Source organism: Ptychodera flava, chromosome 11 (genome assembly GCF_041260155.1).
Source record: "Ptychodera flava strain L36383 chromosome 11, AS_Pfla_20210202, whole genome shotgun sequence".
Lineage (NCBI taxonomy): Eukaryota > Metazoa > Hemichordata > Enteropneusta > Ptychoderidae > Ptychodera > Ptychodera flava.
Genome location: NC_091938.1, coordinates 41,928,957 through 41,943,956, shown reverse-complemented (window position 1 = coordinate 41,943,956; position 15,000 = coordinate 41,928,957). Strand labels below are relative to the sequence as shown.

At 38.4% G+C, this 15,000-nt stretch overlaps 1 protein-coding gene across 1 annotated transcript in view; it reads right to left on the bottom strand.

Annotated features, from left to right (window-relative positions):
* Nucleotides 1-15,000, bottom strand: part of LOC139144303 (WD repeat-containing protein on Y chromosome-like) — a 46,094-nt gene that overhangs the window by 19,384 nt on the left and 11,710 nt on the right. The window contains exons 9-17 of the mRNA XM_070714994.1: nucleotides 13,167-13,291; nucleotides 12,982-13,055; nucleotides 12,659-12,777; nucleotides 12,215-12,282; nucleotides 11,502-11,650; nucleotides 10,886-11,023; nucleotides 9,704-10,051; nucleotides 8,920-8,990; nucleotides 7,721-8,336 (exon numbers count right to left, since the gene is read on the bottom strand). Coding sequence (XP_070571095.1) covers nucleotides 7,721-8,336; nucleotides 8,920-8,990; nucleotides 9,704-10,051; nucleotides 10,886-11,023; nucleotides 11,502-11,650; nucleotides 12,215-12,282; nucleotides 12,659-12,777; nucleotides 12,982-13,055; nucleotides 13,167-13,291 — 1,708 coding nt within the window. The remainder of the gene's footprint in view (nucleotides 1-7,720; nucleotides 8,337-8,919; nucleotides 8,991-9,703; nucleotides 10,052-10,885; nucleotides 11,024-11,501; nucleotides 11,651-12,214; nucleotides 12,283-12,658; nucleotides 12,778-12,981; nucleotides 13,056-13,166; nucleotides 13,292-15,000) is intronic.

The following is a 15,000-nucleotide window of genomic DNA, read 5'->3' as shown; positions in this document are numbered from 1 at the left end:
GGGTTCCGGACCAGAGCCTAAAATCATAGCTAAGACGAGCAATGGAGGAATTATGGGTCTCTCGAAAACATTTATTTTTCACGCCTCAATTGTTGTTGCCGGAGGGAAGAGGGAGATAAAGAGACGTTTCTTTTCTATAAAGTTTATGGACAGTGCTCAGCTGATGATGGGGTCATTGGCGAAGTTGGCAAAAACTGTGCCGGAGGCCACGGGTGGACGGCGGCCCCACTTTCGTACCCGGACATTCAAAGGGCGAAGGTTTCTTCCCCTACGAATATTTAGACTCGGTTGACAGACTGGAGAGAACCAGCTCCCGGAGAGGGAGGAATTTTATAGCGAATTGACGGAAGAGGGGATTTCAGAGTCTGATTACGAACATGCATTAAGAGTATGGGACGAAGTTGGATGTAAGACGATTCGTGATTATATGGAATTCTATTGTGAGACGGACGTTCTACTTCTTGCAAATATATTCGAAAATTTCCGTGACACATGTTTAGAAGCATATAAGTTAGATCCGGCCCACTATATGTCAGCGCCCGGCTTGACATGGGATGCTATGTTACTTTACACAGGTAATAAATTTAAACTCATTCAAGATGCTGAGCAGATGACTTTCGTACAACGGGGAATTAGAGGTGGTATCAGCCAGTGTAATATTCATTATTTACAGACAAATCATCCTGCTTACCTGGCGCGAATTACGATCCAGAGAAGCCGGTGACCGAAATAAAATATCTCGATGCAAACAATCTCTACGGCTGGGCAATGAGTCAGGCAATGCCTACGGGCGGACTTCATTGGATGACGATGGAAGAGTGGGAGGAATGGGCCGCCGGCGGAGCGGGGGCGGAGCGGAGGTGGGGACCTGGTTCCACCTTTCCACCAAGTTTTCTAGAAGTAGACTTAGAATACCCAGCCGAATTACATGAAGAACACAGCGATTTGCCATTAGCACCGCATCACTATGAATTTCCGAGGCAGGGCGGTCGACTGATTACAAGTGTGATGGATAGAGAGAGATACGTCTTACACTACAAGTTGCTGGAATTCTATCTTCGGATGGGAATGAGATTGAAAAAGATTTATCGGGTGCTTGCTTTCGATGAAGCTCCATGTCTCGCGAAATATATTGACTTTAACACTAAAATGAGGGCAAAGGGGAGGACAGATTTCGAAAAGAATTTCTATAAGCTGATGAATAATGCAATGTTCGGTAAGACAATAGAAGATGTTCGAAAGTACAGAGACTTTAAATTTGTTTCGGACTGAACGGCACGGATAGTGGACGTAAAAAGATTCAGAAGTATAATCCAAATATAACTTTCATAACTTCCGAAGAGGATGGCGATTCCTGCGACAGTGCCCTACTGGAACTGAAAACGGATGAGCATAGATATGTAAAACCAGTTTTCATCGGCGCCGCAGTACTGGAACTTTCTAAGCTGCTTATGTATGAGACGCATTACAATTACTTTCGGGCCCAGTTCCCTGGAATACGATTAGCCTACATGGATACTGATAGTTTTGTTTACAGTGTGCCGATCCCGGACCCGGACGTAACTTTCAATGATATAGTCCGAGAAGATGTTGAAAAGAATGGTGAGAAGTCTATATATGATACTAGTGGGATGAGTGGACCCATGGTGGCCCCCAACTTTCCGAAGATTAATAAAAAAGTGATAGGTAAATTTAAAGATGAGTTGAATGGTGAACCTATTCTTGATTTTGTTGGCATACGCTCGAAAGTGTATGCTTTTCGAACTCCAACTTCGGAGACGAAAAAAATAAAGGGGTGAAAGATGTTTGTGTTAGAAAACATTTGAACTTTGAAGATTATAAAGATCTGTTTGAAACTGGGAAGAAGCCGGAGCCGGCACAGTTTGTACAGTTTGTACGGAAAAGGCTGGAGAAATCCGTAGTGAAAAGCGTAGTAAAATCATGATGGCGCCAAATGATATCAAACGTGTGCAGTTATACAATCCAGACACGGGCGAATGGTTGGCAGAAACATGGCCGATAGGACGGACGACGGGTCATGGTTAAAATTGTAAAGACATTAATCTACTATTTTCAATAGAGACTAGGGCATCACTGATAACATAAATGTGGGCAAATATATTATCATTGTGAGCGTCATCGCCACCCCACGCGGTATCTTTCTTCAGGATCTCAAGTTGAATTCCGTCCTTTGTGTTCATTACTTTTAAACCATTTCCATGAAACTCAATATCTTTAAAACTACGCAGATCGATAAACAGACAGAATTTATTCTTCAAATAATCGGCCTCATCTATATCAATTTCACACCAATCTTTATCTTCAGCAAAATACCGTCGCACCTCTCGCCAAAATTGTCTTGGTATCATCTTCTGAGCGTACACTTTATTTGCAATGCCTTCGATTGATACAGACACAGATTCAATGGAGGGGTTAAAGAAAAGTTCACTGTTCAGTTCTGACTGATTCTGATTTTTAGTGAAGAGTATAGCGATACCTCTAATGCTACGTCGTGGTACATTTATATTTTCATTGATAACCGTGTCCGATTCTTTGAATGGGATTGTTCTAAAATAATGTATATGCTCGTAAAGGTAACTTTTTCCACCGTTGTAATAACCAGCAGTTGACCTCGCGAGATCGAGGTCAGAAATTGTCTCGTATTCCATTTGAATGTTTTTTAATTTATAATTGGTTGTAACAAACTGATTACTGACAAGTAATTGGGGGGGGGTGCCAACGTAATTTCCCATTCAATATGACTCCCTAACGCTGATGGATATGCAACTCCATGGCCTGTTATGAGGGATGAGTGAGACGAATAGCATATTTTGTTTTATATGTGTCGAAAAGTAAATTATCGCCCACGACGGCGGCATCTGCATCGGTCGCACCGCTTCTTAATTTTCTTAGATTTTCGTTCTGAATTCCGTACAGTGTCATGTTCGTTCTCTCCTTTTATGTTTGAAGAGATCGCGATAACATTCAATAAGGTTATATTTATTCAAATCGAAAGTGTCTGCCCCTCAAATGTGAGTTTCATTCGCTCCACCAAAATTTTTTGCAACATTTTGTACTACACGGTAGTTCCACCTCCCATTACTTCGAGATCAAAAACCAGGTCGAAAGTATCTGGAACTAAGAGTACTCCGCTTTCTAACTTGGACATCGTATGATAAGTGTCTGGCCTGGATCTGCCTCACTTGGATTATGAGCAATCACGTGATGAGTTCTTTCTGACTTCGTTCCATTCGGTATTCGGTTGGTGAAAGTCGGTGATAATGTTCTATCGTACCCCATTTTCGTGTAATGTATATAGTAGAAGAAAAAAAGAAATACATGTTATAAAGAAAATTAATCACATCTTAAGTTTCACTTCGTGTATATAATAACTTAGAAAAAAAATCACATCTTTACGTAAATATTTCCGTCTGCCTGAAAGATAAATCGATTGCCTGTGTCGCGAATCAATCGAAGGACCCAATATTCTTGGAGATGATGAGCCTCTTGGTCATCCTCAGTATCCTGGAATACAGCTATGAATTCTAGTCGCTTAAAGAAGTTAGTCTTTTGACATTCCTTCACGAAAGCTAATATGTTATGATATAGATTATCATCTTTGAGTCGGACACCTGGATTTGCTCGAAGTATATGTCGATTTACTCGTCGGAGTTTGCACCATTCCAATTCGACAGAGAAACCAAACAGGTCTTTATTTTTAGAAAGAAACTTTGCAATATTCTTTTCACCAAACATGTCGATGCCGTAGGGGTGTCATATATTAATACATAATTTTATTTATAATGACTAATGTTAACCAGTTAAAATATCCATAGCTGTTCTCCAACAAATCCGACAACCGATCCTGCTGTTTTTAATAGAAAACTGACGAGGGACCGATTAAACCTGGTATTGCAGCAGCACTTTTTGCGGCCAATGTTTTTAACCATTCGCCAAATTGCTTTACAATTTCTTTCGCTTTTGTATATACTTTGGGCGGACCTGAACCAGACCCGCCAGTTCCTGCTCCCCTCCCCCTCCTCCTCCCCCTCCTCCTCTAGTCACAGCCAGGGCAATTGTTGATATTGTCATTCCAAGGGCAGTCAGTATTGCAGCGATTGTTATACCATTTCGTTTAAATAACTCTGTCAGCTTCAGCCTGAGTGACAATTCTGGATCGGAAATTACATCACGAAGAGACCTAGTCGTAGCCAGACTTTCACGTGCCTCACTGATCTTACCATTTTCGTATTCAATTCGATTGTCAACTTTAGCTTCTCTTGTTATGAGTTCAGCTAGTAGTTCTTGGCTTTTTCTTTTCCTTGGGTGTGATCTTCAGGAATTTCCTTTAACTGTTTTTCAACTTCTCTTTTCTCTAGCCTTATTTTAACTTTTTCATTGTTAAGCTCGCCAAGACGCATATTCGCAATCCTTAATTCATCATTAATAGCTCTATATTCGGGGTTTTCATTATTCCATTTTTCGATTTTATTTTCGATAGTACGTATTTCATCGGCATTATCGCTAAAATTTTCTCGTAAATCTGTTATTCTATCTCTGAGTCGTCCAATGTCGTAGGGTTTGAGTTTATCGGCCGGCCTTTTCAATAACATTTTTGCTTCATTATCAGTCAATTCTGTTACAAAATCTGGATCTATTCCTAATATATCTTTTTAAATTCTGCAGCTCCCTTACCTTTTATTGAGGAGGGCATTAAAGACTTCTTGCCTTTATTTGATGTCAGCCTGGCGTCTCGATAATACAGCTCTCCATCCCTAATACTAGAATTCGTATGCATTAATTCTCGTTTATGCGCATCAGTAATCCTATTACTATCTAAGTATTGGTTAGCCGTTATATCTGTAATTTCTCCTCTCTGTCTAATCAACGACTCACCTGCGGGTCTGTCGCTTGAGCCGGCCTGGAAAGGCTCGGCTTCTGCAAGGGCATTATCGTGTTAAGGATGTTTCAGCAGTAGCAGCTCATCATCATCATTTAAATTTGCATCAACGAAATCCTCGATTGGTATATCTTCTCCTCCTTCTGCCATATTGTCTTTCTATATTACTACAATTATTTTTTAATCCCCTTACATATACAAAAAAAAATGCACATCTCAGTTGTTGAAAGCGTTGAACAATTGGCTGATTACATAGAAAGAACAAGTGCTGCATATCGACGAAGTTATAAATTAATGGGTCGAATTGATATGGCTCTTAATATTACTAAGGGAATTCTTGTAAGTTCTGCTGTAATAGCAGCAATTCCGACAGTTCCGTTCTTTTAGCCTTAACTCCTATACCAGGTGTTGTTATTGATGTAATACAAGGGAAAACAGGTGTAGCAAAGAGACGAGAGAAATATAAACATTATTATGTGCAATATAAACAGCTGCTTACACAAATACAAGAAAAAGGCGCAACAACAGAGGCTCCGGGGTCAGAACTTATTCAGGACATATTTCATCAGGCGCTAGAAATACAAAAACAAGAAGGATTTAGTCCGCCGCTGGAGCGATATCTACGATATTATGGATTGAATGGATATGAAAGTTAGTTCGTACCGATAGGAACTTCGTGTTCAACATCAGCTAGACTCCGCGACGGCCGGTCGACTGACAACGGGGGTCCTTTATATAGGCTAGTTTGATGGTGATGACTCACACGGAATTTCCCGTACATGTATAAACATGCTCAGCAGGGAATTTCCCGCTTAGTTCAGGACAATGCACTGCTGCGCGTGCGTGAGTTCGTATATAGGTCAGGGTTATACTTTAGTTACATGGATGGTTAATTTTTCCTTCGCTTCATGTAGAATAAATTAATAAAATGGGTGTAAAATTCTTACTTCATCCCAGTTGCCCACGTTTACTTTACTACTTACACAATTTAAGGTCAAACATATTACACACACAAGCTAGGTGTCGTAAGCCTACGACTTTATGATTCCGCGAGAACACATCATCATTTGTGTTTCCAAATATTCACTTATGCAGGAGTCGAGTATAAATATCGAGCAAATTTTATTCTTTGGAAGATTTTACAGATTACAAGACTTATCACTGTGACATGATGGATATAACCAAAGTGGGATTAACGTTTGATAATGTCTGATACTAACTGATGTCGTACGAGGCACCTTCCCTCCCATGTACAAGTGCTTACTTGCGTGTCAGTGGGTGTTGTGTTGGAAATAAATAGCATTCAGTTAGGTTTGGAATAGTTGAAATAGTTCAGCAAATTGTCCATTAATTTACAACAAATTGAGTGACATTGAATTGTCAGAACCTTGAAGACAACTCTGAAACACAAAAAAGTAAATACCTGTGCGGAATTTACAGGGAATCTAGTTTTGTTCAAAAACTAGATGCGTGTAAAATACTTATCTTTTGCTTCATCTTTACATGAAAACAAATGACTCTACGAACCCAAACCCTTTGTCCTACTGCTTCAAATTAATACGTCCAATACTGGCACCGTGCTGTCATAGCAACCACAACATTCAAAATTCAACACATAGAGGCTAATGTTGACACGTTGAACAATTGCATTTCGACATGAATTTGATAGCGCAAGAAAATGTATTTTAAAATGGAAAATGCATCAAAAAGTTACATACAACCGAGCTTTTACTTTTGAACGGTTGTCGAGACATGAACTTATCATTTATAATATGTGATACAGGTGTACCACTGCCATGTAATTTAGATAGTGTGTACTGGGAGACTGCTAATGATATAGTTTTGAAGCTGAGGATGAAGATGACACCAACCGCTGGTTCAAATCTGGAGAGTGTATCTCAAATCTTCAGAAGGAAATTACAATCTGAAGTGGGATAGCGTCGTTTTCGGCCACGGTGGGTTTGAGAGCAAAATATTTATTTGGAGGTTATCAGTTTGTGTATGAGAGTACTAATGATGTACGAGATGGAGGTGGTGATGATGGTGGTGGTGGTGGCGGGCGCCGTGGTGTTGGTTTTAAGTGGATGGTTGTGGTTGTGAAGACGGTGGTGGATGTGGTGGTGGTTGCCGTGGAAGTTTATGTTGTTGTTGTGGTTGTGGTGGTGGTGGTGGTGGTGGTGGTTGTGGTGGTGGTGGTGGTTGTCGTGGAGGTTTATGTTGTTGTTGTTGTTGTTGTGGTGGTGGTTGTGGTTGTGGTGGTTATCGTGGAAGTTTATGTTGTTGTGGTGGTGGTTGTGGTTGTGGTGGTGGTGGTTGTGGTGGTAGCAATGGCAAAGAAAGGATTGTTAACCACAACATATCACCGTTTTATTCACATCATGTTAATATTTGCGGTTAATATATTAATGTTTATCCGCAACATATTAACTTTTCCGCTTAACATGATATTACAATTAGAGAGCAGAAGTCAGTGTTGGCGTTCCATAGACAATGCGTTCCGTTCCATAGACAATGCGTTCCATGGACAATGCGTTCCATAGACAATGCTAGGGCCAAGAATTTAGAACTGATGCGCAAGAGAAAGACCTTTTGTAGCTCCATATTTTAAAGTCATTTATTTTTTTTGTTATTGTCTCCTTACTATCGAAAATGTACGTTATGTACACTAATTTGATCTACGTTTTATTTTCAAATTGCTTGCTGATCTTGTCATAATTGCGTATTTATTTATTCTCTTCGTCGTCCCTTATAACGATGGTCTTACTATAGGAGAAAATTAAAATCCCTCGACACAAAGAATAGTGCAAGAATTCAATTTACCTTGTCCACGGAAGCTTCGTGTTTTCGTTGAAATTCAGCGTAACTTTTGGAATGTATGTGATAAAAATCATTTCCTTGTAATCCACTTTTCGGTCTGTTCACGCTGCTGTCACTAATGTCGGATTTCTTTGTTTCGCTGTCGTCACTTTTATCTGTTTCTGACGTCACCATATTTGCCTGATTGTTTATGGCTGGCAGTGTACCTCTTGACTTATCTTTAAAAGTTTCCTTAGAGGCGTTCTTCAATGATTCTTTCACGCTTGTTTCATCCAGCAGTCGCTTGATTCCAACACTATCTGTTGTTTTAGGTTCTACGCTGGAACTACTTTCTTTATTCTCGGCCTTACAGTCTTTTTCGGATATCGTAGATGCGCTTTTGTCCCTTCCCATCGGTCGCACTGGCGTCACTGGTGAATTGAGACGATCAGTTTGTGGTTTGACGCTTTCCATTGCATTCAAACGTGATAACACGTGACCAGTTTCTAAGGACCAAATGATGATGTCACCGTCATATGACGACGTTGCTAGGTGACTTGGCCCGTAACTAGTTAGCGAGAGTATGTCATCCTTGTGTCTAATCGGCCACTGTCTACATTCATCATCATCTTGCAAATCTCTGAAATTAAATAATTTGTTTAGGTGAATACTGTCACACAGGAACGAAATAACTGGATCTTGGTGGTTTTTCCGTGTCAAGGCAAAATGAAAAAAAAATACTGAAAACCCTCTACATTAATACAGGATGCTGAGTGCCAAGATTCCACCATGCTATACTGTACACTAAGATTTAAATTTTGAACGAGCAATCCGTCAAGGCAAATATTTCTGTTAGATACCAAGAATTACATCAACTCCTCCTTTGTAGGTTGTCACTTGGTAGGTTTGAGGTATTTGTGTTGACAGTTCTTCCACATAACAGTTTTAAATTCCCAAAATATAACTGCCCTCTAAATTGATATAAAATGACAAGGATTACGACTGTCTGAATACTCACAAGGGAACAATCACGAACCCTTAACGTCACGTTCCAAAATAACTAGAGTGCAATTTTAGATTCGTAAAGGATAGGTGAAATTTATGAGAACATGCTTTATGTTGTGCTACACTTTTACTGTTTTTCCAGTTTATCCCACCCCTCACAAGGTTTAATGGTCCAGTCCATATTAAAACACGATAAAGATTTATTGAAAGCCACTCACATGTACATAGTTAGTCGTCTATTCCAACCGGTGGTCACTATTTTCGATCTTGGGCACACTATACCGGTCACCTGAATAAATATCAAATACGACAGGAAATTGTTACTGCAATAAGCGTTCACGATCTTGCGGTCTGTCTGTCTGTCTGTTTGTCCGTGCATGCATGCATTTCTTTATGCATCTCTCGCCATGATATGTACGGAATTTTGTGAATGGTGTGATAAGTTTTGTTAAGCTTCACCTGCATACTCCATTATTTGTAAATTTTGCATAAATAAGGATAAGATGGAAACGAAAAGTTGAAAGCCCGACACAAAAATGCAATGTCGACGATTTTGTGCAGTCTTGATGTTGATGAAAATGTTCCAATTTTGAAAATTGTCTGACATTTCACAAAACCTTGATTTCATTCTATTGCTCCTATTATGAATATAGATACTGATCTACATATACTGTACATCGTAAAGTCACGATCATGTACATTTGAACCAGTGTTCTCTGTAACTGTCGACAACTCTCAGCAAAATCACAGTACACATCAGTCCAATGTCAGATACGTTAAGATCTCCCCAACACACTGGAGTACATACAGTTAACCTGTCGTTTGATACAACAATGGTCAACTAATGGACAACTACATTGATGAGCCGATGACTGGTCGTCAAATTACTACACGGTACCAAACTTTTGTCATGGTGTGCCATTGACGATCGATGAAATGGCGGCGCTGTTGATGTTCTATTATTGTTCTCATTAAAGTTTACCCATGTTAACATTTACTCACCTCGTAATTATCGAACACTTCAAGTTCTCTCAAACACGCTCCGTTGTTAAAATTCCACACTTTCACTGTACCATCCCTTGCACCAGTGAATAAACGTCTCTTGCTTGGGTCAAAGGTCATGGCTGTTATCTCCACACTTTTCTCTACTCCTCTTTCGATAGTTTTGTGGGCTGTAAATTGTATCGTTTTTGTACCAGTATCTAGATCCCATACACTGACTATGGAATCATCAGATGCACTGACTACCTGGTTGAAAAGGTTGTTGTATAGAGCATGCGTCACAGCTTTGTTATGTGACATAGGTTCTCCGACCTCGCCTTCTTCTGCCTTCCTTTCAAATATTGCTATCTGTTAAAAAATGAAGGGAGAAAACATTTTTTCTTCTAGCAGTTGATAGTGTTTTTTGTCATTGTTAAGAAAAATGGAACATTTATATTGAAAAACATAAGCAGATATATGAAAATGAAAATTTCCGATAAAACTGATTAAAATATCTCAAGAATACAATGTTGCTAATTCTGTTTCAATGAAAAAGCATGAACAATAGCAAGGCCAGCGGGTTGCACGATCCAGTTTTTATTTTGCCCATTTTCCGTTCTAATCTCATTTGCATATTTTCTCATAAGAATGCCTATACATAGATACATAGATACATAGATACATAGATACATACATACTTACATACATACATGTATACATACATACATACATACATACATACATACATACATACATACATACATACATACATACATACATACATACATACATATACATACATATATATAAGACAGACAAAGGCAGGGAGACAGGTATGCATACATACACACATAAGCATGTAGACATAGGTAGGAGCAGGCAGGTAGGCCGACAGACAGGGCCAGCATATACATACATACGTGCACTGGGTATTCAAGCTAAATTTCTAAATGCAAATGATTTAATGGGACTTAAAGACGAAACGGGAGCCAATATTTCAGTCATGTACATAATTCAAAGTGTTTAGCTCATCGACAAATATGATTATCTAATTTGAAAACGTCAACGCATATACTACAATGTTGAATTCTTAAATGTCGCGGATTTACAAATCGATACTATCACAAGTTAAGATCAATTGCGTCACTTCATCTGTCATTTACTTCATGTTTAAAATATAACAATTAACGTCAAATATCATACCATGTTTGTTCCTAGTATGAGAGAACCATTTCTTGCGTTGTAAAATATGGTATTTATCAGATGAGGACCCATGTTAACATTTCTTCCGGCAACTGTCTGAAGACACGTCTGGTCTCTCATATCCCATACTTTGATTTGCTGATTGATCATGAAAAATTGAACAAAAATTGCATTAAGTTTCAAAACTATGAAATTTGATAACATAATGACAATAGCTGTGACGAGAAATGATGATGATAATGATGATGATGATGATGATGATGATGATGATGATGGTTGTTGTGGTGGTGGTGATGGTAATGGTGGTTACTATAATGATGATGATGATGATGATGGTTGTTGTGGTGGTGGTGATGGTAATGGTGGTTACTATAATGATGATGATGATGTTTATCTTGACTTCTGGCATAGTGGCATCACTTATTTATATTCTAATTCTCCGTTGTCTTTAATTCTGCCATGTCTTTAATTCTGCCATGTCTTTAATTCTGCCGTGTCTTTGTGAAAGTTTCAAGAAGATAACAACAGTAGATCATAAAACAGCAGAGTATTTATTTGCAATGATGACACAGTTGTACAAATTACTTGTCGGTCACTATCTTCTAGTATGATATACCTTCTCTTTGGCCACACTGATAATCTGTCCGTTATTGCCATTTAATGCTATGTGCATGATTGCCGAGTTGTGACCTTTCAGAACAGCTGTGCTTTTTGTTGTAACGTAAGGATTCCAAAGTCGTACTGTTCTGTCCATACCACCAGTTACTGTAAACAAAAACATCCATATCACAAAGTGCTGTTGACAGCTCAATTTAACTGAAATCACATATTATGATACTTTCGGTATGTTCAAAATACACAATATCAATACAATTACGCTACCCTCATTTCCGAAAATTTTAATTCTGATGAAGTTTTCGCAAAAGTTCCTAAAATATGTGGATTAAAGGTGACCAACCTCAAATATTCTGAGATTTCTATAATCCATAGACCATACGGATTACGTAATACTTCACTCCCATAAATATTGCATTTTTAAAATTGTGATCGATAGATGCTGGTATCGTTCAAAGAACCGTCAATTGTAGACTGCATACAATGTGTACAACGTACCATACTAGCATAGGGACGGACACAACTGTTCAAAGGTACAATGCTAACATGACTGTAACGTGTATACTTCAATGGCGACCAAAACATAAACAACTGCGCGCCAGAGAAGTACAACAGAAAAGCTATTTTTGTGTGACTATCGACAAAGTCTACATCTCTTTGTGGTGAAATGCCCCTTCTTGCCGAACTTTCTTCAACGCGACATCATAAACTTACCTATGACGTTCCATTCTTTCGAATATTCAAAGCACTGAAGCCCTTTTCGAATCTTAAAAACCGAACCACTGTAAGAAACATAGATATTTCATTAATCCAATCACAACTAGGAAAAGGGCAATACATTTAGCTCACAAGCTGACCTCCAATACTCAGTACCTGTCATTCAGCAATCCATAATGGGCCATAATACCATGGAGGCAACACACAGTTCTCAAAAACAGGACTCGAATCCCCACGTGATGTTTTTCGACACGCTTTATATTTACCTTGATCTGTATACACCATGGGTATATGGGTATATGTAGTCTTCATATCGTCATGACAGTTACTTTCATACATTTTGGCTTATTCTGATTCTATGATTGACTTCAAACTGAAGTCTTTCTATACATCCACAATTGTGTTGCAGAATTCTATGGCACATTTTTGAGACAAACTTACGTTTTCTTCCTCTCGACGTCACCAATAAACATAGAGTTTTCCGAGGTTGTCGCACACGAGATGACAGAATGTAAATTGTGACAATATTGGACTTTCCTTACCCAGTCTTCATGAACGAACTGAAAAAGAATAAGTTCAGTGTGGGTCATTTTCGTATAATATGCGACTTTGTTCATGAACGTCATAGTGTCTAATTTATCGAAGAAAATCAGAGAAGCATGCCAGTGTGTATGGTGTCATGGATTACTGGCATGTACTAGTGCTCAATCATGCTTATGTTCACCATGAAAACGGAGAATTTCGTGAAAAAGAATACGACTTACCAGGTATCTAAGAGCGCGTATGCCTTTGACGCTCCCCTTAAGTATCTCGTGAAAAGGTACCCTCCTACAACCAACTGTTAGGGAAAATAAATTACAGTTATGGTGAGAGACGGTTGTGGTTAGCACTGACGATAAAATGATAAATTAATTTCTGGTTGACACACGGCATGGAACATTCGACTAACCTCCTTTTGCATTCTGGGAACCAAACAAAGCCGAGCCGAGTGCTTCAGAAAACACGAATACACAAACGTTACCACCAGCATCGCCGAAACATAAAACAGCGTTGTTCATGTTTTTAACGTCGTACCTGTAAAGTGGATGATAAAAATTCATAGGCGTAAGGGTACTTCCACTTGATCTTGGCATTTAACGCTATGCTGTGGAAATAGATTCATTCCTTACATTCAATCGCTATGCTGTGGAAATAGAATTGTTCCTTACATTCAATCGCTATGCTGTGGAAATAGATTCATTCCTTACATTCGATCGCTATGCTGTGGAAATAGATTCATTCCTTACATTCAATAAAGACATTCTTACGATTGTGAACAAATTTCACAAATATTGCAAGCTGTAACGTCAGTCATTAATAAATTTGGGTTTATAGTTGATGCAATGAACGAAGCAAATGAGAAGCTTTTTCGACAATTTTGTAACTTGACGGACGGATAACAGAAATTTCAGAGATACATGTAAGGTACACTTGTAGTCTTGCATTTGTTAGTTTTATCATATCTGTGAACATATGCTTTCGTAGAATCAACGGGAATTCACCACCGTGCCACTTTGATGTCATTGCTGTTTTTTTTATTTTGTTCACATAGTACGGAACAAAAGTAGGTCGAGTTTTTAAGGCTTGCAAGTTAAATTGATGACATAATAGCTATGGTGTTAATTTCCAAATCTTCATTCTTTGGAGGCTGACCGGTCAATCGATTTGTTCTAAAAGAATAAGCCATGTTACAGAGAGACTGTGTACCTATATGCATTTTGCAATGAGAAGCCAAAGGTAAGTTATCGAACAAAAGGCGTGAATTAAAAACAACGTTTCTTTTGGGAAAACGAGTATCGTCTATCAACTAGTTTGATCTTCGATCAAGTAAATGTTCTCATTCATTTTAAAAACTGGTTATAAACATTGTGCAAGGTTTGTTGCCACTTTACGTTCAGTGTCATTGAATGTGACTGAGTCTCTGGTGAAATCACCAAGAACGCTTTCCAATTTATTGACTGTATGGTATCGTCTTTGAAATCATATTCCCCCGTTCGGTTAATTGTCAATGAAAACAATATTAGACTTTCCAAGTTCCCTTTCTACGCAGTTTATTTGATATTTCTGACAAATCATTTTCAGTATTAACACGATTGGAAATATTTTGGGATAATTGGATCTTCATATTTTTCAAATTTCTCAAAAGGTGGCCTATAGCTGAATGTCTCAATATTACAAATTACTCATAAAAACAAGTCTGTAACGTAAAAAGAAAAGTAGATGACGTTACATTTGTAGATTTTAAAGACATTACTTCACCATCCAATTATCCCAAATTAGTTCCAATCGTGTTTATTTTAAACTGACATGTGTATATAAAATACTGCAATCACACCAGGGTCACGTATTCATCAATAAGTGATCAATACAACCATATCAAATGTCAGTGAAAAAAGTCAAGTAATTTTCATTATGTCAGTCATTTTGACCCGATTTACCTAATTAAGGCTATAGGTTAATTGTAATGGTAGAAAGTATTGCATTGGTTCACTTCAATGAAGTACAAATGTCAAATGGTGTGTGTACCATCCGCAATGCGTAACAGAAACTTTCAGGAATTTGATAAACCATCTTTAGTTTTCTTTAATAATGTACATGTATTTAACATTGCCACTAGAAATTGAAGGATAGTCAGGAAACCTGTATTTTATCTGGAAATTAATCGAAATGAATAAGAGGTGATTGTTTAAAGGTCAACGCGTTTATCAGTCAGTGTCAAATCAAATTACACTTATTGTTACGAA